The sequence below is a fragment of the Lontra canadensis genome, unplaced genomic scaffold, assembly GCF_010015895.1.
Source record: "Lontra canadensis isolate GAN:19392208 unplaced genomic scaffold, GSC_riverotter_1.0 scaffold2, whole genome shotgun sequence".
NCBI lineage: Eukaryota > Metazoa > Chordata > Mammalia > Carnivora > Mustelidae > Lontra > Lontra canadensis.
The window spans coordinates 50,404,297-50,430,996 of NW_022630996.1; the positions used below are offsets into that span (position 1 = coordinate 50,404,297).

General features: G+C 39.4%; 1 protein-coding gene across 1 annotated transcript in view; it reads right to left on the reverse strand.

Moving 5' to 3' along the window:
- The window catches only part of LRRC72 (leucine rich repeat containing 72), a 41,653-nt gene extending 24,736 nt beyond the window's left edge, over window positions 1-16,917 (reverse strand). Inside the window, exons 1-3 of the mRNA XM_032873898.1 lie at window positions 16,771-16,917; window positions 12,187-12,260; window positions 3,612-3,681 (exon numbers count right to left, since the gene is read on the reverse strand). Of these exons, the coding sequence (XP_032729789.1) occupies window positions 3,612-3,681; window positions 12,187-12,260; window positions 16,771-16,890 (264 nt within the window). The 5' untranslated portion in view covers window positions 16,891-16,917. The remainder of the gene's footprint in view (window positions 1-3,611; window positions 3,682-12,186; window positions 12,261-16,770) is intronic.
- Window positions 16,918-26,700: the final 9,783 nt, after the last annotated feature.

Genomic DNA, 26,700 nt, shown 5'->3' on the forward strand with positions numbered 1-26,700 from the left:
CCGTACTTTTCTTTAAATGTTGCCTACATTCTCAAGCTGATGGGAGGGTTCCTACTTCATATCCAGGCAAGAAAACATCAGGGAAACGAGGGATCTCTCTGCTAGTGCTCTCTTTTAGGAATGAGGAAACCTCTCACAAAAGCCTCCCCACAGATCCCATGTCTTTACTACCTTAATTGGGACATGTGCCCATTCATCTATTAGCCACTCACAAGGACGATGGGATTATCCTGAATGGGTTAGACGGTTCAGGATCCACTTGCTAGAACTGGGGATGGGGTCACCTACCTGAGTAAAAAGGAGATGTATGTGCCAAAACCTAAATCCAGATTCTGCTCAATAGGTAAAAGGAGAAAATGGACACTGAATGGACAAACATGATATCCAGTACATACATCTCAGCAAAAGTACTGATTGGATAAATGAATCAGCAACAAAGATGGGTTCATTTTACTACTTTGTGCCTTCGTTTTTCCCAAATAGAGGGTAGTTTAAGATATTCACTAGTGTCAGAATAAGGCTGATCACAAATTCAGACCACTGTTAATTAAATGTTGCAATTCTAAATATTTACCTATTTCTACATATTTGCATATTTAAATATTTAAATTCTTATGTCAATGTTAATGTTTTCCACTATATTTCTCCACACCATTTCTATGCTGGTATAACGACTTCTCAGTGGTGATCCTATTGCTGTCTGGATTTTATTTTATTTTTTAAATGATTTTATTTATTTGACAGAGGGACAGCGAGAGAGAGAGAACACAAGCAGGGTAAGCGGTAGAGGGAGAAGCAGGCCTCCCTCCGAGCAGGGAGCCTGATGCGGGGCTTGATCCCAGGACCCTGGATCGTGACCTGAGCCGAAGGCAAATGCTTAATGACTGAGCCACCCAGACGCCCCTGCTTTCTGGATTTTAAAGAAAAGTAATAAAGTTTTACGTAGGAATTTTGGTGAAGTACTATAGTAGCTAATACACTTATCAGAGTTTGGGATTCTGAATAAGACTTTAGTTTTTCATGGAGTGTGCCTATTCAGGCAGGAACCAGTCAATTACTGGCCAATAGGAAAACTCTCAGGAGTTTATTTACTTACCCAAGTAACACTCAAAACTTGTTTTGGGTAGGATATCCTTTCGGCGTTCTAGGAACTAAGTAAGTCTATTATTGTAAAGAACAAAGTTAAGTGATGAGGATTTTGGAAATAATATAATTGGTTTGTTGAACGGAAAGAGTCAAGCACAAGGAGAGAATTCAGTCTCTTGTTGCATTCCTTCCCCACCCACTGCCCTTCGGAAACAGAAGAGAGTGAAATTGTTGGCAGCGTATACAATCCCTTCCTATGTACATAATGTATCTGTAAATCAATTGTGTGAAAATTCAATGGTTGGAGAGGGGATGGTGTTCACTACCAAAAGCCAAAAAATATTTTCAAAAGTCTCTAATTATCTCTCTCCCTTTAGGCACACTGCGGACACTGAACATGTTCTTTCCTTCAGAACTGAACCCCACAAGAGGCACACATGGAAAACAAAGATTAGTCATTTCTGCCATGCCTTTGATGATTTCCACCTTTATCAGAAGTCGCACATTGGGACCCAGGATAATTTCTGGCAGGGAGTTTAAAAGAGTTTTAAACCTCCGTGCCCTTTTGTGGTGCGTGCAATTCCCATTTCAGCTGCTAGTCACCTGGATCTTGAAGGTGATTGCATTTGTTCTCCTAGAAAGGATTTCAAGCTTAGGAGACTTATGCTTCCACTTAACAGAAGAAGAAGACCGGAAATCCCATGTAATATTGCAATGCTTTTATAAACATGGCTTGCCTAGGGATTCAACGCTGTGAGTCTGGGCTACACAAGCAGACTACTGCTGAAAATTGAAATTATTTCTTTTTAATCAGTGGGTGTTCAAAATGTTCAGATTGGATATTCAATTCATAAGGAACAAAAATATAAGCTGTTGGAATGTCAAATTACTGGAAGTTGAGAATAACCAACTGACTAACTCTAATGATTGTTTGGGTTTGCATTTTAGTTCAGCCCTACTCTTTGACATGGAGGGAACTTGGAGCCCCAGTCAGACACCCACTATAGGGGAGGCAGTGCGGGGGCATCACCTCCTGAACCTTAGCCTCTAAGAGAAACTTTAAGGGCCATGCTCAGTGACCTTGACGAGAGTTGCCTGCAGCTGGGGACCTGTTGGCTTAGTGTCTGGTAATTTCTGAGAAAACTAGATCAACTTGGGTAGCAGCTGGGAGGTAACCACCCCCCTTGGCTTCTGACAGCAGGAAAAAGCTTGTGAGTGCTGGGACCTGCACACCAGACCACAGAAGGCATATTGATCTGGGGTACTCCACAAGGAATCCCACCAAGAGAGTAGTCTACCACAGCTCGAGGCTGTCAGTTGTAAGTACCACTGGGATAAAAGTGGAGGGGAAGTCAGGAGTGGCCAGGGAAGAGGAATTAGAGTTGAAGAAACCTACTTCTGAATAATCCGCTAAGAGAAAAGAAGTTGACTTTGAACATGTGTTAGAACCAGATGGTACAGATCAGGTAAGAACTTTGTTTCTCTCCAGCCCTTCCTCCACACCTCCCCATTCTATGTCAATGTTGTGTAAGGCTGAGGAGAGGGAAAGGAGAGAAAAACAACCAGCTACACCATCCTAGCTAATAAAAAAGGCAGGCGGCCACCTGCAGTCAACTCCAGCTGGATAAGCAAGGGGATGTAGGGAGATGGCTTATTTACAAATGAAGATTGGATGTGGATTATTATACTCTCTTAGACATTCTCACTGACTTTTTTTTTTTTAAGATTTATTTATTTATTTTAGAGAGCACGCATGCTAGCTTGCGAGTGGGGGAGGGGCAGAGAGAAAGAATCTTCAAGCAGAATCCCCATTGAGTGTGGAGCCCTATGTGGGGCTTGATCTCATGACCCATGAGATCCTGACTGGAACTAAAAACCAAGAGTCTGATGCTTAACTGACTGAGCCACCCTGGTGCCTTGACATTCTCATTTCTGAACTGGAACCATAAATAAATAAATAAATAAATAATCTTTTTTTTAAAGGTTGGGGCAGCACCTGGGTGGCTCAGTTGTTAAGCGTCCGTCTTCTGCTCAGGTCACGATCCCGGGTACTAGGATTGAGCTCCACCATTGGGGTCCCTGCTCCACAGGAAACCTGTTCTTTTCCCACTCCCTCTGCTTGTGTTCCCTTTCTTGCTGTGTCTCTCTCTGTCAAAAAATAAATCTTGAACGGGAACCATGACTAGGACTCCAATGGACTGTAAGATTTTGAATTATGTAAGAGGAATGAGAAGAGTCACCAAGATTGCTGAAGTTTTCTTCCAGGAGTCCAGAAGAAATAGCCTCCACTGGGCAGTTTTGACAGGACATGAGAGACAAAAGTAAAGTTGGAGTCTGATAACATCTCACAAATTGTGCAGTTCAATATAGTAATGTATGTATGTGTTTGTGTGTATGGAGTTTCTTACCTAAAGTTAGTTAGGAGTATAAAATATTAATACTTTTAAAGATTAACTTCATTATAAATAGGAGATTAAGACAGTGATTTAAGTACGGAGCTATTTAATGATAAAATATAACACTACCTTGTTGTGATGTAGCCATAAATATTTTAATTTTCTAAACCTAGATAGATCAATGACTTTTGTCAGATTCCTGAAAAGAAAAGAAAAAGTGAATATTAGCAACAATTAATTTATTCATAGGTAAGGTGAGTTATATAGTAGGACTTTGGAATAACTGGAAAGGCCTCTCTCTTCTTTCAAAATTGTTGTCACACCTACCTACTAATTTCTGAAATACTATCATTAAAACGTCATCCATTTTTTTAAAAGATTTTATTTATTTGACAGAGGGAGAGACAGCAAGAGAGGGAACACAAGTAGGGGTTGTCGAGAGGGAGAAGCAGGCTTCCCGCAGAGTGCAGAGCCAGATGCCGGGCTCAATCCCAGGACCCTGGGATCATGAGCTGAACTGAAGGCAGACACCAAACGACTGAACCACCCAGGCACCGCAAAACTTCATTCATTTAGATTAATGTTTTTGTCACCCAGTTTAAAGGAAATACTGAAGGCAAACACTCTATCACATTATTAGAAATTTATACTTCGTTATGATTACATTTATTAGGACCTTAATTTGAAAAAAAAAAAAAAAGATTTTACTGGGGACTGGGCAGAGGGGAAAAAGTAAGTGGGGAAGACACTGGATTTGTACCTAAATGTGAAAACCCTGTTGGCTCCTACTTGGACAACATCTGCAAGGTTCTTGCTTTGGGCTTGTCCAGATCTTGGCCACATTATATTTAAGATGTGGACATGGCCATATGCCAAGAGACAGAGACTAGGTGAAGTGTTTTATTTTCCTTTGTTGTTTAGTAGATATAGGGTCAAAATATTACCATCCTTCTTGAACTGTGCAGGTGGTCCTAAGCCTTGTTGCTGTTGCTGCTCTCTCTGCAAAGGGACAAGCATGGGTGAGGAAGAGGAGTGATCACAAATGGGGCAAAGCCCTGAGGACTGGTCCTTGACTGCTGTGGGCTAGAATATTCAGATCTCTTTTATTTCTCAGGGCAGAAACTGTGCCCAGGCTGGGTACGTATACATGTGTGTCTTTATGCATCAAACACTATAGAGCACACACTCTGTACCAGGCAGCCTTCCAAGTCCTTAACCAATACTAAAGTTCATTAATGTTACATCTATTAACTAATTTGCAGCAACATCCTTTCACAAGTTTTTGTTGTTGTTTTTTTTTTAACTTTGGGATACTGAGGGGCTATATTTTTTGAAATATTTTAATGAAAATGTTATGAAGTTTTTAACAAAAATTTTTAGGAGAACGTGCTTTTAAATCATGCAAAAATATTTCTAAACAAAGGAAACATTTTTCAACAACTCTTTTATATTGAAAGATTTCAAAACCAAAAAATGTTGAAGGACAATACAATGAAAGGTTATAGAGCCCTTATAATGTTAAATATTTTGCCACACTTATGCTCGCTCTCTCTTATCTATGTAATAGATGTTACTTATTGGTTGATAATTTTCTTGCTGAATCATCTGAAAATGAAATTGCAGACTTATCACTGTTAGGGCTTTCACTCCTAAATACTACAGCATGCATATCCCTCAAACAGGGACATGTTCCTGCATGGCCACAACACTGTTATCACACCTTAAAAATTAAATTGAATTCAATAATATCATCTAGCATTCTTTTCATATTCATGTTGTCCCTGTTGACCCTAAGTTTTTAAATAGTTCTTTTCTTTTTCAGTCCAGAATCCCATCAACATTTATGCTTTGCATTTCATTTGGTATAATCCCTTAGTCTTCTTAAATTTAGAATATTCCCCTTTTATTACCTTGACATTGAATTTGAAGAGTCCAGGACAGTCATCTGATGGGATGTCTCCCATTCCTGATTTGTCTGCTTGCTTCCTCATGATTAACTTCCATGTGGACCATTTTTCAGGAACAAAGGTGGTGATTACTGCATCACAGAAGGAGGCAAGTAATGCCACTTTGTCCCACTCTTGGTGATGGAAGTTCAGCCCCTTGGTTCTGGCTCTGTCCACCAAGTTTCTCCATTGGAAAAGCACAAATGCTGTCATTGAGAAGTAACATGTGGGGCAAACCTCTGATGACTGTGTGGATGTCTCGAGCCCCAATAACTTATTCAATGGCTTTAGCTTCAGCTGATGATCATTGCTGAATCAGATGATTTGGGATTTCTGTTAAATAGGTGATGGTTATTAAGGAAGGTGCTTGTAAGGAGCACCAGGTATTAGGTAAGTGATGAATTCCTAAATTCTGCACCTGAAACTAATATTACACTGTATGTTAACTACCTGCAATTTAAATAAAAACTTGAGAAGAACATCCACCCTTCCCCTTTCTTTCAGTCACTCTCTTTCCCACTCTACTTGTATCTGAAGTTTTTCTTATTCCTTTTCCATTTTTTTAAAAATTCTCAAATTATCCCAAATAAGACTTCAAGCAGACCACACATCCTTTAGACAAGCACTGTTAGTCTTCGAGTGCTTCTCTGGCACAATAAAATATTCCAGACTCTTCAAAAGCAACTTCTAATAGGAGACTTATACACATAATGCATTCTCCTCTCACTGTAGATATGTAGCCTATTTCTCGGAAGAAGCATTTGGATCCTGGTACACCTAAATTTTGCATTGGGCAGAAAAGATAATACATTAGCTTCATCCGTTCCTGTGAAAAATAAAACAGTCATTATGTGGTAGCAGAGAAGCTCAAACCCCACTTAGAGGATTTCCCCAAGGATTTCCCCGAAAAGTTATTTTAATACATTAATACTTTGAAATATCACCTGTGTCAAGTTAATGTCATTAATTTTCCTATACTAGTGATTTTGATGCTGAATTTCCAGCTATTACATAATGTAATAAAGTGATTCCCTTTTAAAGGGATTTTAACTCAAGTCAAAAGGGTTAGTTTTGTGGGGGAGGAGCAAGATGGTGGAGGAGTAGGAGACCTAAATATTGCTGGGTCCCAGGAGTTCAGCTAGGTGATTATCAAACCATTCTGAATACCTACAAACTCAATAGGAGAGAAAAGAGAAGAGCAGCAATTCTAGGAACAGGAGGCAACCACTTTCTGGAAGATAAGACATGTGGAGAAATGAATCTAAGTGATATATGGGAAGATAGACCTTAGGGGAAAGGGCTGGCTCCCGGCAGGTGGCAGAGCAGCAGAACACAAAATCAGAACTTTTAGAAGTCTGCTCCACTGAGGGACGTCGCTCCAGAGGCTAAGTGTGGGGTGGAGCCCTCACAGGGACAGTGTGGCCTCAGGATCTGCTGGGTCACAAAAAGATGAGGGGTGTCTGAGCATAGCAGAGCTCCTAGGTATCAGAGTCAGGAAGCCGGCTGCAGAGATGGAGCCGAGGACTATGCTCTCAGCTTAGGGTTACCTTAAACTGTGATCCAAGGCACAGTTGGGCCACTGGTCTTAAAGCAGAGACCCCAGAAAAATATACATTAACAAATCAGAAGAGACCCGAAACCAGGGTCAGAAGAAAGGAGGGGAGAAAAAAATACACACACACACACATATATATATATTAGACTGGCGAATAGAACAAGGCCACACACTTGATTTTGATTTGGGGTGTATTTTGATCTGTAAGAAGAAACTGCCTCCAAAATTTTAAAGAAAGAAAAACTTATATATATATATACACACACACACACACACACACACACACACAAATAAGGGTAAGCATGATGAAGGGATGGAATGTAACTGTAAAGGTGACAATGAAAAAACATTTTAAAAAAAGGAATTGATAAGAAGTTGGTAGAAAAAGAAAAAAAAAAAAAAGAATGGGATCAGGCTGGAGACTAGAACAAATCCCTGTGCAAGATTTAGGGTATATTTTGATGTGTTAGAAGGAACCATATCCCAAAATTTTAAAGAAAAACCTATATATACACAAAAAATAAGGTTAAATACAGTGAAGGGATAGAATATGACTAGAACAATGACAATTTTAAAAGATTAAAAAAAAATATTGATGAGATAAAATAGTTAAAAAGGTTAAAATAGGAAAGAGGAAAAATTTAAAAAGTAGAATAGGAAAGAATAAAATTTAAAAATTTAACTTTGAAAGATTAAAGAATCACGGGGAAAAAGCCATGAATTCTATGTGTTTTATTCTCCTGGCTCTGGAGTTCCACAGCTCTCATTGATTAGTGAACTTGGTCTTGGCTGGATGTTCTTGTTGATCTTCTCAGAGAGGGGCCTGTTGCTGTGATTATCAAATATCTTTGCCTGAGGTGGAATTGCACTGCCCTTGCCAGGAGCCGAGCTAAATAATCTGCTCAGGTTCGTTCTTGGAAGCTTTTGTTCCCTGAACGCTTTCTGTAGAGTTCTGGAGGACAGGAATGAAAATGGCGGCCTCCCAATCTCCGGCTCAGAGGAGCTGAGGGCTTGGGGCCCCACTCCTCAGCGCGCCCTCAGAGAAAAGCACTCAATTGCTCCTGTCTTCCTGGTCTCCGGCCACACTCCGAGCTCACCCAGCCTATGACTGAGAGTTTCTATCTCTGGTGCACGGCCCCATCTGGAGTCTTCAAACCCAGTATCTTCCTGCCATGCTCCCGCACCACTTCTCCAGAGGAGGAAGGAGGACGTTTCCCCAGATCTACCACCTGTTGGGTCCCTGCTCGAAGAGCAGTGGCCTGACTGTGCCTCCGATCACAGTTCAAGGTAACCCCGAGCTGAGAGCCCACCCCTCAGCTCCATCTCTGCAGCCGGCTTCCCCACTTTGATACCTTATCAAAAAGAAAAGAGAAAGGACCGAGTTGCTACCAATAGCCTCTGGCGATTTGGGGTCTTTTCTGGTTCCATATAAATTTTAGAATGATTTGTTTCATTTCTTTGTAAAAATTTATAGTATTTTGATAGGGACAGAGTTAAATATGTAGGTTGCTTTAGGTAGCATAGACATTTTCAAAATATTTGTTCTTCCAATCCAGGAGCATGGAACATTTTTCCATTTCTTTGTGTCTTCCTCAATTTATTTCATGAGTACTTTATAGTTTTCTGAGTACAGATTCTGTGCCTCTTCGGTTAGGTTTATTCCTAGGTATCTTATGGTTTTGGGTGCAATTGTAAATGGGATGGACTCCATAATTTCTCTTTCTTCTGTCTTGCTGTTGGTGTAGAGAAATGCAATTGATTTCTATGCACTGATTTTATATCCTGACACTTTACTGAATTCCTATACAAGTTCTAGCGGTTTTGGAGTGGAACCTTTTGGGTTTTCCACATAAAGTATCATATCATCTGCAAAGAGTGAGAGTTTGACTTCTTTGCCGATTCAGATGCCTTTAATTTCTTTTTGTTGTCTGATTGCTGAGGCTAGGACTTCTAGTACTATGTTGAATAGCAGTGGTGACAGTGGACAGCCCTGCCATGTTCCTAACCTTAGGGTAAAAGCTCTCAGTTTTCCCCAATTGCGAATGATATTCACTATGGGCTTTTCAAAGATGGCTTTGATATACCCTCTATTCCTACACTGTGAAGAGTTTTGATCAGGAAGGGATGCTGTACTTTGTCAAATGCTTTTTCAGCATCTATTGAGAGTATCATATGGTTCTTGTTCTTTCTTTTATTAATGTATTGTATCACATTGATTAATTTGCAGCCCAGGAACAGATCCCACTTGGTCATGGAAAATAATCATTTTATTTTACTTATTTTTTTTTAAAGATTTTATTTATTTGACAGACAGGGATCACAAGTAGGCAGAAAGGCAGGCAGGGGGGTGGTGGTGGTGGGAAGCTGGCTCCCCGCTGAGCAGAGAGCCCCATGTGGGGCTCAATCCCAGGACTGTGGGATCATGACCTGAGCTGAAGGCAGAGGCTTTAACCCACTGAGCCACCCAGGTGCCCCGAAAATAATCATTTTAATGTACTGTTGTAGCCTATTGGCTAGTTTTTTGGTGATAACTTTGCATCCATGTTCATCAAGGATGTTGGTCTGTAATTCTCCCTTTTGATGGGGTCTTTGTCTGGTTTTGGGATCAAGGTAATGCTGGCCTCATAAAATGAGCTTGGAAGTTTTCCTTCCATTCCTATTTTTTGGAACAGTTTCAGGAGAATAGGTATTAATTCTTCTCTAAATGTTTGGTAGAATTCTCCTGGGAAAATGCTTTAATCTCCTTACTGGTTATGGGGCTGTTCAGGTTTTCTATTTCTTCCTGGTTCCATTTTGGTAGTTTATAGGTCTCTAAGAATGCACCCATATCTTCTAGATTGTCAAATTTGCTGGTGTATTGTTGCTTATAATTCTTAAGATGTTTTTATTTCTTTGGTGTTGGTTATGATCTCTCCTCTTTCATTCACGATATCCTTAATTTCAGGAAACAAACCGAGGACTGCTGGGGGTTGTGGGGAGAGGGATAATGTGGTTGGGTTATGGACATTGGGGAAGGTATGAGTGCTGTGAATTGTATAAGACTGATGATTCACAGACCTGTACTCCTGAAGGAAATAATACATTATATGTTAATAAAGCAAAAAGATGTACAGACAAAAAACAAAAAATAAAGTGTTAGTTCTTCACTTAAACCTGTTCAAAATCAATAATGGGCTGTTGCGTTTCAAGGTGATGCCAGTGGAAGACAAAGAGAGGAAATTCTAATGATGGCAATGACTTGTGCTGAGAATAGTATATCAGCACTGCTGTTGTATGTGTTCTCCATGATTACTCAAGGAGACATGGGTAAGGCGCCCCCCCCCCCCCCCAACACAAATCCAGGGCAACAGAGACTCAGGCAAATAACCTAGTTTACCCACTGTATTGGTGTCTGGACTGAGAAACTTTTTTTTTTTTTTTTTTTTGGTACCAGCTGGATTGCATGGTTACTTAGTATTTTGGGGATATAAAATGTGTTTCCTTCACTAGAGAAGACCACTAATTGCCCACTGTCAGAGGACCAATCTTTCTATTTTTTTCTCTAGTGTTTTAAAGCTTTTCTTACTGTTCTTTACTTACCCTTACAGTGTACTGTTGTTAAAATCATGAAAGGTTAAGAGTTGCAATCTTTTGACCACATAAAATATGTATTGTTATTATAAAACTAACTGATCTGTAGAAAGAGTCTAAGAGTAACTTTAAGTGTGTCAGAATTATCTACCATACTGTTCCCTTCTAAAATATGTATTTTTAAAAATCTTGAATTGGCCAGCTATTTTTCCCCTTGGACTGTTACCAAGATAAATATTTTTCTCTGCACTTATAACCTGAAAATATATATACACATAACAAAAGAAATACATTTATTCATAAAGGATTTCCTCAAGTAACCAAAGATAAAGTGATTAAACTTAGTAATAAAGTGGGACATCTTCTTTGGAAAGTAGCTGAGTTAAAAAAAAAAAAAAAAAAAAGAGTAGCTGAGTTCCAGAGATTACATGAATAGAAATATGACAAACTGATTTTAATATCATATATCATACATGGAGTTCATAGAGATTAAAAAGCATGAAGGGGGGGCCGAAGAAGAGTAGGAATAGGATCATTGTTGTTAAATGCAATGTCTAGTTGCACAGATGTCACTTGTTGGCAAGCAAAACCTGTGGTGTCAGAGTCCCACCTAACTTGTAACTTCCTCTTCCTCTTACCCCTGGGGGTTCTCTCTCAGGCACTCTGAATACTCTGCAGAAGAAGAGCCCACTTTGCTGGCTGCCATCTTAGGGAATTGGAGGGGTTGTTACGTAAGGAAGGTTTCCTACTTACCAGTGAAATTAGTACAGGGATTGTTGGTGAGGGGTCTAGTATCATAGGGTTATTATTATAATATAGGGGTATGATGAGCCATTATTTTCTAGTAATAGTAATTCTGTTAACTCTATCAATGCTCACTGAGTGCTTACTGTGTACCAGACCCTCTTCTACTTTCTACTAACTCACCCAATGTTTACCTAACATCCCTGTGAAAAAGATAGCATTGTTATATTCAGGAAGGAGTCTTGCCAGATGAAATACAAGACCCATTTACATGTGAATTTCAGAGAAACCCAAGGAAGTACGGGACAAACTTAATACTAAAGAAAAATTATATTCATTTGTTTCCATTAAATTCACATGTAACTGGACTTACTGTATTTTTATTTACTAAACTTGACAATCCTAACAGGGAGGTTGTTGACATGCCCAAGATCACCCAGCTAGAAGGGACAGAGCTGGGCTTCAAACTCAGCATGGTTCCATAATCTTTGTTTTCATCCATTTCCGTCTTGCCTCTCTAATAGAGACTGTGGACACGGACGAATAGAATGGTAAAGTAATTAGAGCATAGTACTTGCCTATCAGTTCTTGGGGAAAACAATGGAAAACAACATTTGAATCTGGGACACCTGGGTGACTCAGTCAGTTACATATCTGCTTTCAGCTCAGGTCATGATCCCAGGGTCCTAGGATTGAGTCCCACATCAGGCTCCTTGCTCAGCGGGAAACCTGCTTCTCCCTCTGCCTTCCGCTCCCCCTTTCTTATGCTTGCTCTCTATTTCTCCCTTTTTCTCTGACAAATAAACATATAAAATCTTTGAAAAAAAATCTGAATCTGTGAAACATTATAATATGATGCTCTTCTATTTCTTATATAAAGTACACTCACTTTTGAGAAAGGAACAGCTCAAAGACATCAGCATCCCTCTTGAAGCCACATATCTTTAGTTGATCTTCAACTGCCTGATAACATATAATTAATCTGTCAAGCCACATTCCACTGAGCAAAAATACAGAGACATTTGCAGTCAATAACAATAACGTCTACAAGAAGATCAAACGAAAGGTGAATACGGAGGCAACCACTCTAAACTGATAAATTCCAACACTACAATTATATACTATTTAATCATTTTTGTGGTTGAATTTCATTATCCTTAATCCTGGGCACAGATGTGTAAATAATTTTTAATCAAAGAGAAAAAAATGTGTACGTGTGCATGAGCACCAAAAACAAGTTTTCGGTTCTCTATGAGGCAGAGTGATTTGGTCTTTAAATATTCTTAAATGTTCTTTCAAACATGAAGAACTCATATTTATAGAAGATATTTGGTGTTATGATTGCAGGTGGAGTGCGATACAATGCACATTATCGTACAGGTGCTTGACACTGTGAGTTCTCAATAAACGTCAGAGGAATGCATGAGTGAATAAATATCATTTCCTTTCTTTGCAAAGGAACCATGTCTTCATTTTTCACCAGTTACTAACATTTTTGCTGGAGAATAAGTAATTTTTAGTCCCATAGGCTTTGTTTTGAAAATACAAATCCAAAAACAGCAATTTAAGTGCTTTGCTTTTTCTTCTTAAGAGGTTTTGCTAGATTACAAAATAACGTTTACAAGCCACATGGCCTAAAATGATATGGAAAAAGTAAAGCCTATCTATAATTTGCCATGAAGGAGTAAAGCTAACAAGACACAACAGAAGTGGAAAGTGTAATTGTTGCACTACTGGAATCTGACAAACACTGTAATTATCACAGTCAAAACAGTGACCAAAGTTAGGATGGCATTTGTTATGGGTGGTGACGTTGTGACGTCACTAAGTGATTTATGAAATTTTGACAGGAGTTTTGTTATTTAGTAGAAGACTTAAAAAAAAAGTTAGATTTAATGGGATGAACACATATCGAAAGAAGTGAAGAAGATAGATATATCAGGGATTGAGTGTCACTGCTAATTTTTATCCCAAACTTCTGTGTTACCTTGTCACACAAGCTGAATCTTGGGGCTTAGAGAATTTGTTGGCTCACATAGAGGCATTTCTATCAGGGTATTTTGTGACTCTATAAAAGGCAAGCTGATTTTAGGGCTTAGGAAAAAACCCATTGGAGGAGGCCTCTGCATCTGGGTCTGGATGTTTTAACTTAAACATCTAAACTAGCAGCTTCTACTATACCTAGTCAATCGCAACTGTGTCAAAGTAGAATTAAAACTTTGCAATGCCCGGGGCACCTGGTGGCTCAGTGGGTTAAAGGCTCTGCCTTCAGCTCAGGTCATGATCCCAGGGTCCTGGGATCAAGCCCTACATCAGGCTCTCTGCTCAGCAGCGAGCCTGCTTCCTCCTCTCTCTCTCTCTGCCTGCCTCTCTGCCTACTTGTGATCTCTCTCTGTCAAATAAATAAATAAAATCTTTTAAAAAAACACAAAACTTTGCAATGCTCTATTAAAGTTATAAATGTGCTTTTAACTCAATCCTGCCATTCTACATCCGGCACTCAAAAATATAGCAGGACTCGAGTGCACACATATACATGCTTTGATACATTTGTGAAATATGCCTCACATTAATGGGAATATAGAATTCCCACATTAAAGGGAATTCTAACTTCACAATAGAATCCTGTGTAGTAACTTAAATACATGCAGAAATAGATACCTACACATCCAAAAGTAAAAATGCCATTGGAGTTATATGTCAACACTATTTTTTGTTACCAATGACACTTATTTTTATCTATTTATGTATTTTAAAGGGAGAGAGAGAGAGAGAGAGAGAGAGAGCAAGTGGGAGGGGCAGAGGGAGAGGGAGAGGGAAACTCAGACAGACTCCGTGCTGACTATGGAGCCCCGTATGGATCTCAACGTGGGGCTATATCTCACAACCCTGAGATCACGACTAGAGCTGGTAGCTTAACCAGCTGTGCCTCCCAGGTGCCCCACCAATGACATTTATATGCACACAAATGCACACACTCCAAATTGTTAAGAAAATTATCACTTGAGATCATGCAGTAGTTTCACGTTCTGAGGAATGCATTTAAAAATAATTATTTGACAAAAATAAAAATAAAAGTAACATTCGAATATTTTAAAATAAGCACCTATTAATTTAGTCGTGGGAAATTAACACAAATTTTGAAAATTTTAGCCATGGAATGAATATTTAAGGATTTAAGTCAAATTTTGAAAATTAAGAGATGAAAAAGGAAATTGAAACTATTAACATAATAAGTAATCACTGCTATAATAAATTATTTATTTATCCAGCTTTTTATCCTGGTATGTTTCTTTCCAACCAAAAATTTCATATGAATCTAACAACAAGCGTTAATGTCAAAGCGCCAAAGAACATAAATCCGTGCCAAGAAGTTTCAAGTTTCAGTGAATCCGTGGTGGAGCATTTCCAGTTCCCAATCAACACACAACTTCACCAGGAGCATATTCCTTTCATCTAAAGAAGCACACCAAGCATTCTTTCCCTGAACTATTTTTTTTTTTACTGTGGTAAAATATATAGACTATCGGAATCTACTGTTTTCACTGTATAGTTCTGTGGAACCATGGCCACCATTCGTTTCCAGAAGTTTCTCATCTTCCCCAAATGAAACTGTATGCCTTCAACACTAACTGCCAATTTTCCCCTTCCCTCAGCCCCTGGGAGCCACCCTGCTATTTTCTCTCTCTGTAAATTTGACAACTCCAGGTGCCTCATCTAAGTGCAATCAGACAATATTTGTCCTTTTGTGACTGGCTTATTTTGCTCTGCCTAACGTCTTCAGTGTTCATCCAAGTCGTAGTGTATGTCAGCCTTTCCTTCTTTTTTAAGGCGGAATCATGTTTTATTGTAGGTGTATTCTATATTTTGTTTTTCCGTTTATGTGTCTGTGGACACTTGGGTCGCCTCGATCTTTTGACGAAGCAAGCCCTCAGAAAGACGACTCTGGGAGCGCAGTGTGTGTGATAGGCCGAGGTGCAGAGAGAACAGATAGGAAGCAAGGCTGCCTCTGGTGAATCAAGGCAAGGCGCCAGGAGAGTGGCAAGTGGGAAGGAGCAGTGAGTGAGCAGGCGTGACAGAGGGCGTGCGAGAGAATTGATGGAAACTGGCAAATAATGAAACAGAATAAGGGCTAGCAAAGTCACACGTGGTGATGCTAACGAATGTGTTCATGCGATGATGATGAGAAGGTGGCTTGGCAGGGAAGATGAACTCAGCTGGAAACACTGAAATTGGGGTGCTGGTGAGACACACAGGTCAAGGCATCCAGCAGCAAGCTGCTGGTGGAAGAGAGGAACTCAGCAGAGATATCAGGCTGGGGATGATAGCTTGGTCGGTGCACAAGAGCAAGTGGGATCCCGGTTCAATCATTGGGAAGGAGCCACACAGAGAGAGGAGGAGGGAATGAAGCTGCAAAAGCAGAAAGCAGAAGGAAGAGGGTTTGGAGGGAAGGTTGCAGAGCTGGAGAAACAAGAGCACAGTGGGAGCTGAGATAGCAAATTTCAAGAAGGTAGAATTTGAATCTGCAGTGTTGTGTTGGGTAGTAGAGGATATTACTCAGCAGAGGTACTGAATTCGGACAACAGTTGTCTGATTGGGGTGAGGGGAATCAGATTTCAAATTAATTCATTAACCAAACAGGGAAATAAAAACAATGCAACATGGAATTAGGGTATGGGGAGTTCCAGCACAAGGAGGATAACAGCAGTTTCCTCCCCAGACCCTTGCCTGAGGATCTAGATAAAACAGGGAAAAAAATGTTTGAAAATGGTGGGATTATGAAATCCCAGAAGAATGAAGTTTGTGTTAAAATCTATAGACGAAAACATTCTCTTTGCTGACTTAGGTACTGCAGCGATAAATTCCTATAGCTACATGCAACCCACACGCACTGCAGCTTAGTTAGGACTTAGTGTGCGTAGCTTTCAAATCCTTACAGAAGCCCCAGCCTTGATTTACATGGCAGCCCCAAGCCTCCCCAGAGCGTCCTAGAACTCTTCAGCACTTGGGTGCTCCTATGGCCAACAATTCTGACAAGTTTTCCCACTCAAGCATTCTTTAAGCTTAACTGCCCACAACTCTGCTTGTACTGTCCATCAAAGAAACCTTCCTCTTCCATGTGTCCATTTGCACTTTATATAAATAACCCAGAAATGCCCTCTTTAGGGGGAGGGCATTTCTGGGTTATTTATATTTGTGGGAGAGTCAAGATTCCAAATTGATGGTTTTATTATCTAATCTCTAAACTGCCAATGTTACATAGGCGGCAGACGGTAAGCCAGGAAAGGTTCATGTAAATCCGCCAGTGGGGATCAGAGGCATCCCCAAACCCTACCCTGGAGATTACGGACCTCCAGCCCCAGTGGAGGGCCTGGGGTCTGCCATTGTTCCACCCGCTCCGGCAGACCGCTGGCTGGGGCTTTGGCGCAGGGACCTGAGAGGCTCGTGGCCTGGAGAAGGGGGTGCCGCTTACCCTGCGGCTGATCTCGAGGGCAACTTCCGGAGCCCTGACTAAGCTCGTAGAGTGTAGGGAGACATGGGGCAGATGGTTCGGGTCCCAGGCCATCAGGGCATTAAGGGAGGCCAGCAGCATCTACTATCCATCCGACCTAGCTCCACGGCTCATTGTTCCGTTACCAACAGTTCCCGCAATCTGGGCGACTAAAAGCCAATCCAAACTAGGGAAGATTTGAAGCCAGTCCCTTCTATGACGTTTTCACGTGTGGCCCTGTAGCGCCCACCACGTTGTACCTTGAACACACTCGCGTTTATCCAGCATGCCGTGCAGCTTGCGGCCCATGCCAGAGATTGGGTGGTCCGCTATGTCAGAGCACTCCAGTGGCAATCACCCACTAATAATAATTTCATTGATCTGAGCTCTAAATACTAGAAAGCTTAGCTTTCTGAAGAGTAGATGTACCACTGGCCACATGAGGGTGGGGTGAAGGAATGCCCTACAGAATCAAGTGGGGCTTGAAGCAAAGAAGAAAAAGAATCAGTATTGCTCATCCTCCCTTATTTAAAATTTTGACATTCTGTTCATCATGAATGCTGTTGCATTAATTTTGAATTATATATATATATATACATATGTGTATATATATATATACATATGTGTATATATATACACACATATATATATATATGTATCATCAGCACTTGTTTTGATTGCTGAGTTTGGATTCCTTACATTTTTGTAATTTTTGTACTAAGACCAGTGTCTTACTTGCCTCCTCCTAGACCCAGTACTGGAATGCAGGTGGAGGTAGCAATATGAAGGAGATCCAGATTCCACGTGCGCAGAAAAATGGAACTCTTGACTGATCTTATTGTGAAGGGTAAGTGCATGTTGGTTCAGTAGCTGAAAACTCCTCCCTCTAGCAGAAAATGGGTAAGTGGAGCCACTATGTGGAAAGTTTTTTCCAATCTTCAAGGTGTTATTGTTGTTTAATTGATGGCTCCCCTACTTCTATTGGAACCTCTTACATAGGCTATGTTATGATCTTATTTATGCGAGTCTTGTTCCCCTCTAGCTTGGGACATTTCAGAGGCAGGATTCTCTCTGGTTCATCACTGTTTTCTGCCTGGGCCTAGTACCCTGCATTCAGTAAATGTTGATTTAATTGAATGAGTTGGTTTCTTGGGTCCAAATTTGAACTTGAAATCTAGAATTAAATGTAGCTGTTAGATAGGGGTCAGGCTACTTGCATGAGAAAAATGCTGGTGTTGGAATAAGGCATTTAAAAATGTCTCAGAAAAATCAAATGCACACTCTTTTAGTACTTCTGAAATGTGTTTGGGTCTGGTAGAGTTGGGTAGGTAGAAGTCTTCCAAGTTATCACAGAAGGAGGGATCATCTGAGAATGATTGTCGAAGTGGTTTTATATCCCAGAAATAAAAATCAATTGAGAGGAATGATCCACTGAGAAAATGCATAAATTAATTGACTGGTGTCCTGTCTCCCATTTTTGCTCTTAAACATGGGTTACAGAATTTCAAATATCATTCATGTAAATGCTACAAGAAAAATGGAAATACATGCTATTTGTTCTACTTCGTACATTACACAAATGTTGAGTTTTAGAATCAAATGCAAAATGCATTTCCAGAGCATCTTACATAAATAAACTACTAACCAGTTGATTTCTACTAAAATCACATTTAAAGATTATATCCTTTATTTTTCAAAATCTTTTTACTCAATATTAAGAAGAGAAAAAGAAATTTTGAAAAACAGCTCTATTTTTCGTAAAGGAACTCAGAAACTCATTTATTATAAGATCTTAATGTGTTCTCTCTTTGAGAAAAATTCATAATTTAACTGATCACAAGGCTAAAACAATGCAAATTTAATTACAAAATGTCAAAGATGGAGGTTAGTGAAGCACTTTTTTGGTAAGAGGCACTATCTAGAAATCCTCACATTGGTGGCATAAAATTTTTACAAAAGAAGTATCTTTAGCAGAGTGAGCAGAGAGATTTTTTACTTCTGTGAGGTAGGATTAGAGCCTGAGGAATTCAGCTTGAAATTTTAAAAATCCATGTAAAATGTACATTCTGCTTTACAATCAATCTTGTTTTAATATGAAAATAAAGTGGCTCCCATAACTCCCCTCAAATCTTTGAGTAATATTTACACTCAAGCAAGACACCCTGTGTTTATCCTATGGCTTTACCTCCCTGGCATACTGCCATTGCCTGCAGGGGTGTGCATACCCCATTTGAAAGCTCTATCATACCATGTATGTGGCTTTGGATAAGAAGAAAGAGCCTGTGCTCCAAGTCGGGGCATGTGGGGTTTGGTCTCAGCTCTGACATTAACTAGTTTTTGGCCACTTTCAAGTCACTTAATGTCTCTGGGCTTCAGTGTCTTCAATAGTAAAATGAACAAGTTGGAAGTTTAGCTCAAAAATCTAATTACACTCCTCTAGAAAAGTAGTATGTATTGTTCACAGAGTAAAAGGTTCTTGTTGAGATGTTGACATGTGATTGTTTTTTAAGAAGAATTTTCCAGTGGAAAATGTGTGAGAGAAAAAAAAATTATGGGTGTGATGGTTACCATTAAAGCTAAATAATTTTTAAATTCTTCTGATTTTTGCCTGAGCAATTCCAATAATCAGTCTACATGCTATTTTTCCAAGTGAGTGAAAAATATTTATTGCATGAAATAATCATTATCAGCCATTTTCTACTGTGTAGAATGTATATAGAATGAGAAACATATCAGCCACAATCCAAATATATTTTTATCTGCATAAAAATATATCTTTCTAATGATAGTTGATAAGCACAGTATCAACATTCATTGCTTTAAGTTTAGGTAAAATATCATTTTAGATGATAACTACAATTTTTTATTTACACAAAATGAAAATGAATGAAATATTGAGAATTCATGGAATTCTCCATGAGTCTTTCATGTTACTGTAAGTCTTATAGGAAGAGACACTGACTGCCTTTGTTCAGGACTACATTTTAAATTTTTATAATGAACACACTTGGAAGATATAGTGTCTACCTCCTGAGCAAATTGTGGGTGTGTTTTTGTTTTTTTTGGTTTTTTCACTAAGCAGCATAATAAATGCAATGTCTCCTTCCCTTATAATAAAGATAAGATCAGGCAGACTTTTACTGTCCAGTATAAAAGATTTAGGTTTTCTAAGTTTAGCATTTCTCTCCTCTAACACAATCTACTGTGTATGACCACATCACCTGGCCTGCTTCTCACTACCTTTTGGAAATTATGGTTGAAGGATACTCAGGCTGTGCTGTTACTCTGAGAAGTAAACTGTCCTTAGTCTCTGACCCAGAAGTCTCATATCATCCAGCTACCTATGAAACTGTGGCTTGCTAACTTGCTTCTGCCTGTCTGGTTTTGTCTTTTTTTTTTTTTTTTTTTAAATAATGGAATGCGTCCTTTTTTAAAAAAAAAATATTTTATTTATTTATTTGACAGAGAGAGACAGAGATCACAAGTAGCAGAGAGGCAGAGAGAGGGAGGGGGAAGCAGGCTCCCTGCTGAGCAGAGAGCCCGATGTGGGTCTCCATCCCAGGACCCTGGGATCATGACAGGAGCCGAAGGCAGACGCTTAAGTGACTGAGCCACCCAGGTGCCCCAGAATGCGTCCTTCTAATTTCTTCTTCAGCTTTCATGTTTCTCTTTACCGTCTCGTGAACATCCATCTTTCAACCTAAACTACTGGGTTGAATTGTTGCATTATGTTCCCTTGTAATGTTTCTTATGGTTTATTTATGCATTACTCTACTGATGGAAATTTATGTTGTCCAGTTCTCTTTTCTTTTTGCTATGATAACCAATGCTATAAGAAGTGTCTTTGCGCTCCTGAGTATTACATTAGATGAAATTCTTTGATGGTATTAATGAGTCGTATATGTGTTTCTCTACAGGATGGTATTTTGTTAAATTTTGCCAATCTAATTGGAGAAAAATTTTATCTTGATGTTTAATTTGTACATATTTAGTGAAATTGAGTATCATTCAAATGCTTATTGGTCCTTTGTATTTCTTTTTCTGTGAATTGTGATTTCATGTTAATTGCTTAACTTTGAATGTGAAGATTGAAATGACTGAAGCCCACCCTACGAGCTAGATCTGTAGTTTCCCAGTTATTTCTTAAAGTCACCCAATGATTCAAGTCATCTTGTACCATCTTTCACAATTGTCTTCCCTTGCTCTCTCTCTCCCTGGCTAACGTCTGCTGCTTTCAGAATGCTGAGATAAACTTTATTTCTCTGTCCCTGAAGTACTCTTTTATTGATCCCAGGGATCCATGCCCAGGAGGCTATCACCTGATGTTCTAAGTGTTGCCATTGTTTAAATCATCCGTGGGTTCTGAGCTAATAGGAAAGCATCACTCTCTCCCCAACCCTATGACATGGTTTGTCACCAAAATTCTGAAGGAATTTTGCCCATATTTATTAGTTCTTGAACTCTCACAAAAAAAAAAAAAAAAAAATAGCCATTTATGGTTCTGCCTTTCATACCTTATTTCCTCTCAAAACCCACGTACAATCCTCCAAATAGCTACCTAAACAGGAATAGGAAGTGGTTCAAATTTGGAAACATTCCTATACTCTCTGGAAAAGCTAAAAACCTCTAGACAGGACTATAGCTTCATCAAATAGTGTAATTTTCAATTCCAAACCTGTGCTGATTTTAGTGTGATTTTACATATTCTCCCACAATCATTGGGTCCCATGTCTAAGCTCTATCCATGCCCTCACATAGCCACCCTTTGACTATTCATTGTGCCTAGAGGAGCATATATGCCCATCAGGGTTCTAGGTATAGAGTGTGGAAAAGATGAGGAGGCAAGTATTCCAGGTGGGCTCGTCCAGTTGTCCAGTGGAGTGGGCAGGGTTGGAGGTGGTGAGTTCAGAGGAAGACCTGAACAGGGGCTTTTAAATCATGGAGCCTAGGACAGAAGACCTCATGCCTGAAATTAGAAATTGTAACTGGGTGGAAAGGTCATACAATTCTTTAAAATTAATTTCTATTGTAGGATTTCATTGTGTGATATCATTAAAATTACTAACTGTTCCCTCACTTGGTTCAATTTAGACTTCTTGAGTTACTGGTAGAGAGAAATTTATCCTAAACTGGCAGAGAAGTCTTGATAATACTAGCAGGAATGCTGTGTTTTGTCACATATATGATATCACAATTAGACATTTGAAGCATAAATTCTCTCTATATATAAATGTGTGGGGATTATGTGTATATATGCACATATATGTATGTGTGAGTGCATGTATGCATGTATGTGTGTGTACATATACATTCACACACATGTATGCCCATGCACACACACACATACACAAACACAAAGTAGACAACCTCTACAATACCCCCGGTAATCCCTACATCCTGGTTTTCACATCCTTGTATAACTCCCTTCCCTTGCACATGGGCCAGATTTATGGGCTTCTGATAAATAGAATATGGTAGGAGGATAGGATATCACTTCTGAGATTAGATTTCAAAAGGACCGTGGTTTCTGTCTTGGTCCCCTCTCTCTTGTTCTCTGGCCTGGTCTGAGGTAAAGTTGCTGTCATGTTGTGAGCTGACCTAGAGAAAAGCCCACATGACAAGGTATTGTTGTCTCTAGCCAAAAGCTGGAGAGGACCCGAAGCCTGCCAATAGCCATGTGAGTCATCTTGGAAGTAGACACACCCCCACCAAAGCCTTCAGATAACTATAACCCTGGTCTGGCTTGTAGCTTTGTGGGAGACTCTGACCCAGGGGCACCCAGTTGAGCCACACCCAGATTCCCGACATTCAAAATGGAGATAATAAATGTTGTTTTGTTTTTTTAATTCTGAAGTGATTTGTTATGCAGTAATAGATAACTAATTATACATTTTAATGCCTATTTTTGTATTACATGTATATTAAATATGTATATATGAATTTAAATTACAAGTACGAAGAGATCTAAAAAGCTATATTTCTAGTTGAAAAGCTATTCTTCTCAAAACAATTCTTGCCCCCTGTTAACATATGTAGTAAAATCTGACAAAATTTCTCCTTCTGACAATTTCCAGATTAATATTTAAATCTGGAAAGCCAAATTTACTCTTGGAATGTTAGCTACATGCAACCACATGTTTAGTTGTAAAAATAAACCTAACTCTTTTATCATAATAGCCGGTAATTTAGTTGAAAGATAATTTTAAAAATATTTATTATTAAACTACAACTTAATCTAAGTTGTGTTAACTTAAAAAATCATTAACTGAATGAATACTATTAGCAAGTCAATAAATATTCTTTCATTTCTTTATGAAAACTTTTTCAAATGTGATATATGCTTAAGCAATGGGACAGTATTAAATATTATTATTTTGTCAACTTTGGGGTATTATTTTGGGGCTCAGTTTTCACTTCTCAACATAAGTTTTCTCCTACACTCTTTCTAACTCAAGCATCTGAAACTGCTGAGATTTTCTTCACACTCCCATAACTTTTAAACTACATTTCAGGGTTGCCTGTGCTCAGTGGGTTAAGCATCTGCCTTCGACTTAGGTCATGATCTCAGGGTCCTGGGATCGAGCCCCGCATCGGGCTCTCTGCTCAGCAGGGAGTCTGCTTCCCCCCTCTCTCTCCCTGCTGCTCTGCCTACTTGTGATCTCTCTCTCTGTCAAATAAATAAATAAAATCTTTTTTTAAAAAGTACACTTCAGAATGAAGACTCAGCTTGGAAGTCATTTTTCTTTATGGCCTGGATTAGTTTTGCCTAATAAGATCACTGTTAGCAGTGGCATCCAAAATTCCTGGGGACAGATTTTTTTGTTGGTCTTGTTTACATACTTATAGTGACAGAAAAAGATTCCCAAACTAGCTTCAGGAAGCTTGGGATACCATGTGTGGCCAGACTTGGGCCATCAAGCCATTTTAAGAGCTCTTCTTTCTACATGAGGAAGCTATTTTAGATGACCTGATATCCTTCATTTATGCACTCATTCATTGAGTCAGGCATTGAAATTGACTGAATCCCTACCATAAATCACATACTCTGTCAAGGAATGGAGAATGTGAATTAAGACACTCCAAAGAAAGGGAGTTATGAAGCAAATAGTATTAGCTCCCATCGCTCTAAACATACTGTAATTGTGTTTGGTTCTGCTTGATATTGGCTGGCATTCAAATGGATCATTAAAGATGTTACTATTATTTGCTTAGAGCCTGAAGTGTTTCAATTACCCTTGTACAGAATTCCAAACTGTCTTATTGACTGTAATAACTGTGTGCTCTTTATTGCCTTTATTCAGTTGTAAGGTTCATATTAATGATGCTTTCATCACCAACTTTTCATACAAAACAAATAGGAGACAAAGGTTCAATAATTATTTTAATTATAGGCACTACATTTTGGAAAGTAGTTCAGAAGAAATCTTTTTCAGAAGAAGTACAAAGACATGAAGAGGTTTTTTTGCATTGCAAGTTTAATGCTTCTAAAGTTTTAGAAAATAATTTTCATTTCATGAATTCATTTTATGTTATAACAAAGAAAGAAAATGTGTTTCCACCATTAGGGCACAGTTTCCAAGAAGTTTAGCAATTTTCCTTAAATTTGGATAGAAAAGATAGACAAACAGCTCACTTAGGTTTTGTCCAATTCTTTACCCTTTACCTCTAGTGATGTTACTTATGCAGTAAGCAGCAGAAATCAAGCTCAATGCCACCAGATTCCTATTATTTGTATAGGTGATGGCTGTGAGTGTCTTTTGCTAGCATGGACTATTAAAAACAGGGGAAAGAGGTAAAGGGAGTGAGAGAATAGAACAAAGGAGAAGGAGGAGAGAGAGCAAAAGGGAAGAAAAACAGAAGGGGAGGGTTGGAGAGAAAAGAGAGACAGAGGGTGAAGATAAGAAAGCAAAGAAGGAAAAAGATGTAAAGAAGCAAGTGATAGAGGAAAGGGAGAGAGTAGCAAAGGACGGGACATAATTGTGATTAGGAATTATATTATTGTCTTTTGATCACCCACATCTTACCTTTTGAAAGGCGATGTCCTTCTTTGGGGGCACTGCTTTATCCTTGATTGTATGGCCCAGCTCTCAAAGCTCTCAAAGCTCCTGGTATCAAAGGTGGGCCTATAATCCAAGATAGACTAAGCAGAATAATTACACCTAGGTTTTTCTGGTTGGAATTAAGGGGGAAGGAAGCTATGTGGTATACGACCTAAAGTTAGTATTACATGTTGCCTTAATATCTAAAACTGGGAAGGCCTAAAATGACTGAACTGCATGTTCCCTCCTTACTCTCTTCCCACAGATAAAGTCTCCGAGCTAAGTGATGCTCCTAACCAACAGAACAAATACAGTGCATATCCCGGGGTAGCTGGTTTCACTTCTCTGCCGGCCAAAGAGTTATTGAAACAACCCAATCACGTCCTTGTGTGGGAACCAAGGCATCTCACCCTCTGGTTACCGCCAAGTCTGCCTCCTAATGGCTCTGGCTGTTCACTCTGTTCCAGAGCACAACCCCCATGTAGTCCTGCGTGGTCCGCAGTGTCCTCCTCCCCTGGGCTGTGAGGACAGGAGACCAAGAAACTGCTGCCAGTCACATCTCTCCAGAGGCAGGTGTCATGCATTTGGTCATCCCCAGAAGCCTGGGTGGGGCTCCTTCCCTTCCCAACAATCTGAAGGGGAGTCAGGGAACTGGGTGCCACCATGTAAAGGGGCTGGGCTGGGCATGACGAGCGGTAGAATTGGGAGAAAATAGGTCAGGGATGCCTGCAGATTTAGAATTCCTGGCTCTGTCACCACTGAGGTTCTGACTTCCCAGCAGTTTTTCCTCCTTTTTTTTCTTCTTCTTCTTCTTCTTCTTCCCCTTTCTTGTTGGGGTTTCTTCCAATGACATCCAAGAGTTCAGATGGATGCAAGCAGCAAGGGGAAAGAGGGGGAAGAATGAAAAGAAAAGAAAGAAAAGTGGTACATGGCGAGTTGTCTTATCAGTAAGCTGCTAGCCAATGAGCCTAGAAGATGCTGTCAGCCATGTTTCTACATAGAAAGTGGATTTACAATAGAAGAGAATAAAACTACCGTACAGAGCAAGAGAAGGTCAAGTCGAAAGGTAGTCCACCATTGTAGCTAACTCCACACCTGCTTGTGGTTGACTGCAGTTTGGTTATACAAGTCCGTTTACTTTCCTTCTGCTTTAAGCTAGTTTGCATTAGATTCTCTACTTTAAATCAAGAGTCCAACCATGTTCGTTGATGTGAAAATATTATCTTGAGGGCGAACCTCATAATGTCATGGCATTTTCACATATATGGTCATTTTTTGGGTCTACATCTGGCCCACACTGACCCTAATTTTTACTGTAACACTTACCCAGAGCTTGTGTCTACTGACCTCTGCTCCTCCCCTCCACTAAATTAATTAACCAATAGGTAAATGTGAAATTATTTCTGGTAGCCTTGTATCCTTCTCTTTCTCTCCAAAAATCTACGTTACAGTAATTGGATAGCTGCCAAGAGCTTGAAGTACAGCTGCATTTTTTAATTAATTAAATATCATAATCCTGTTTGCAGCTTCTATCAGTAACTGGAATGAATGTTATAGAAAGAGCATTCACGAAAAGGAATGTGTTGTGTAATCTAATGTATGCTAAATGTAGGTGGTCTGAAAACTATTTCACTGCATTCCTACTTTTGCTCATAAACTTTAAAAATTTTGTCACTACAGTGTGAGTGCCATTCAACAAAAGGAAGTCAGCTAAGCCCTTTATAAAACATTATTTTAAATACTCTTTTCTATATTTTCCAAGGCAGATTGTATCATTAGTTAATCCATCTACCTATTATAATAGTAGGTGGTAAAAAATGTCCTGCATCCTGTCTCCATACATTCTTTTTCAATTTCCCTTTGTTGATTTTTG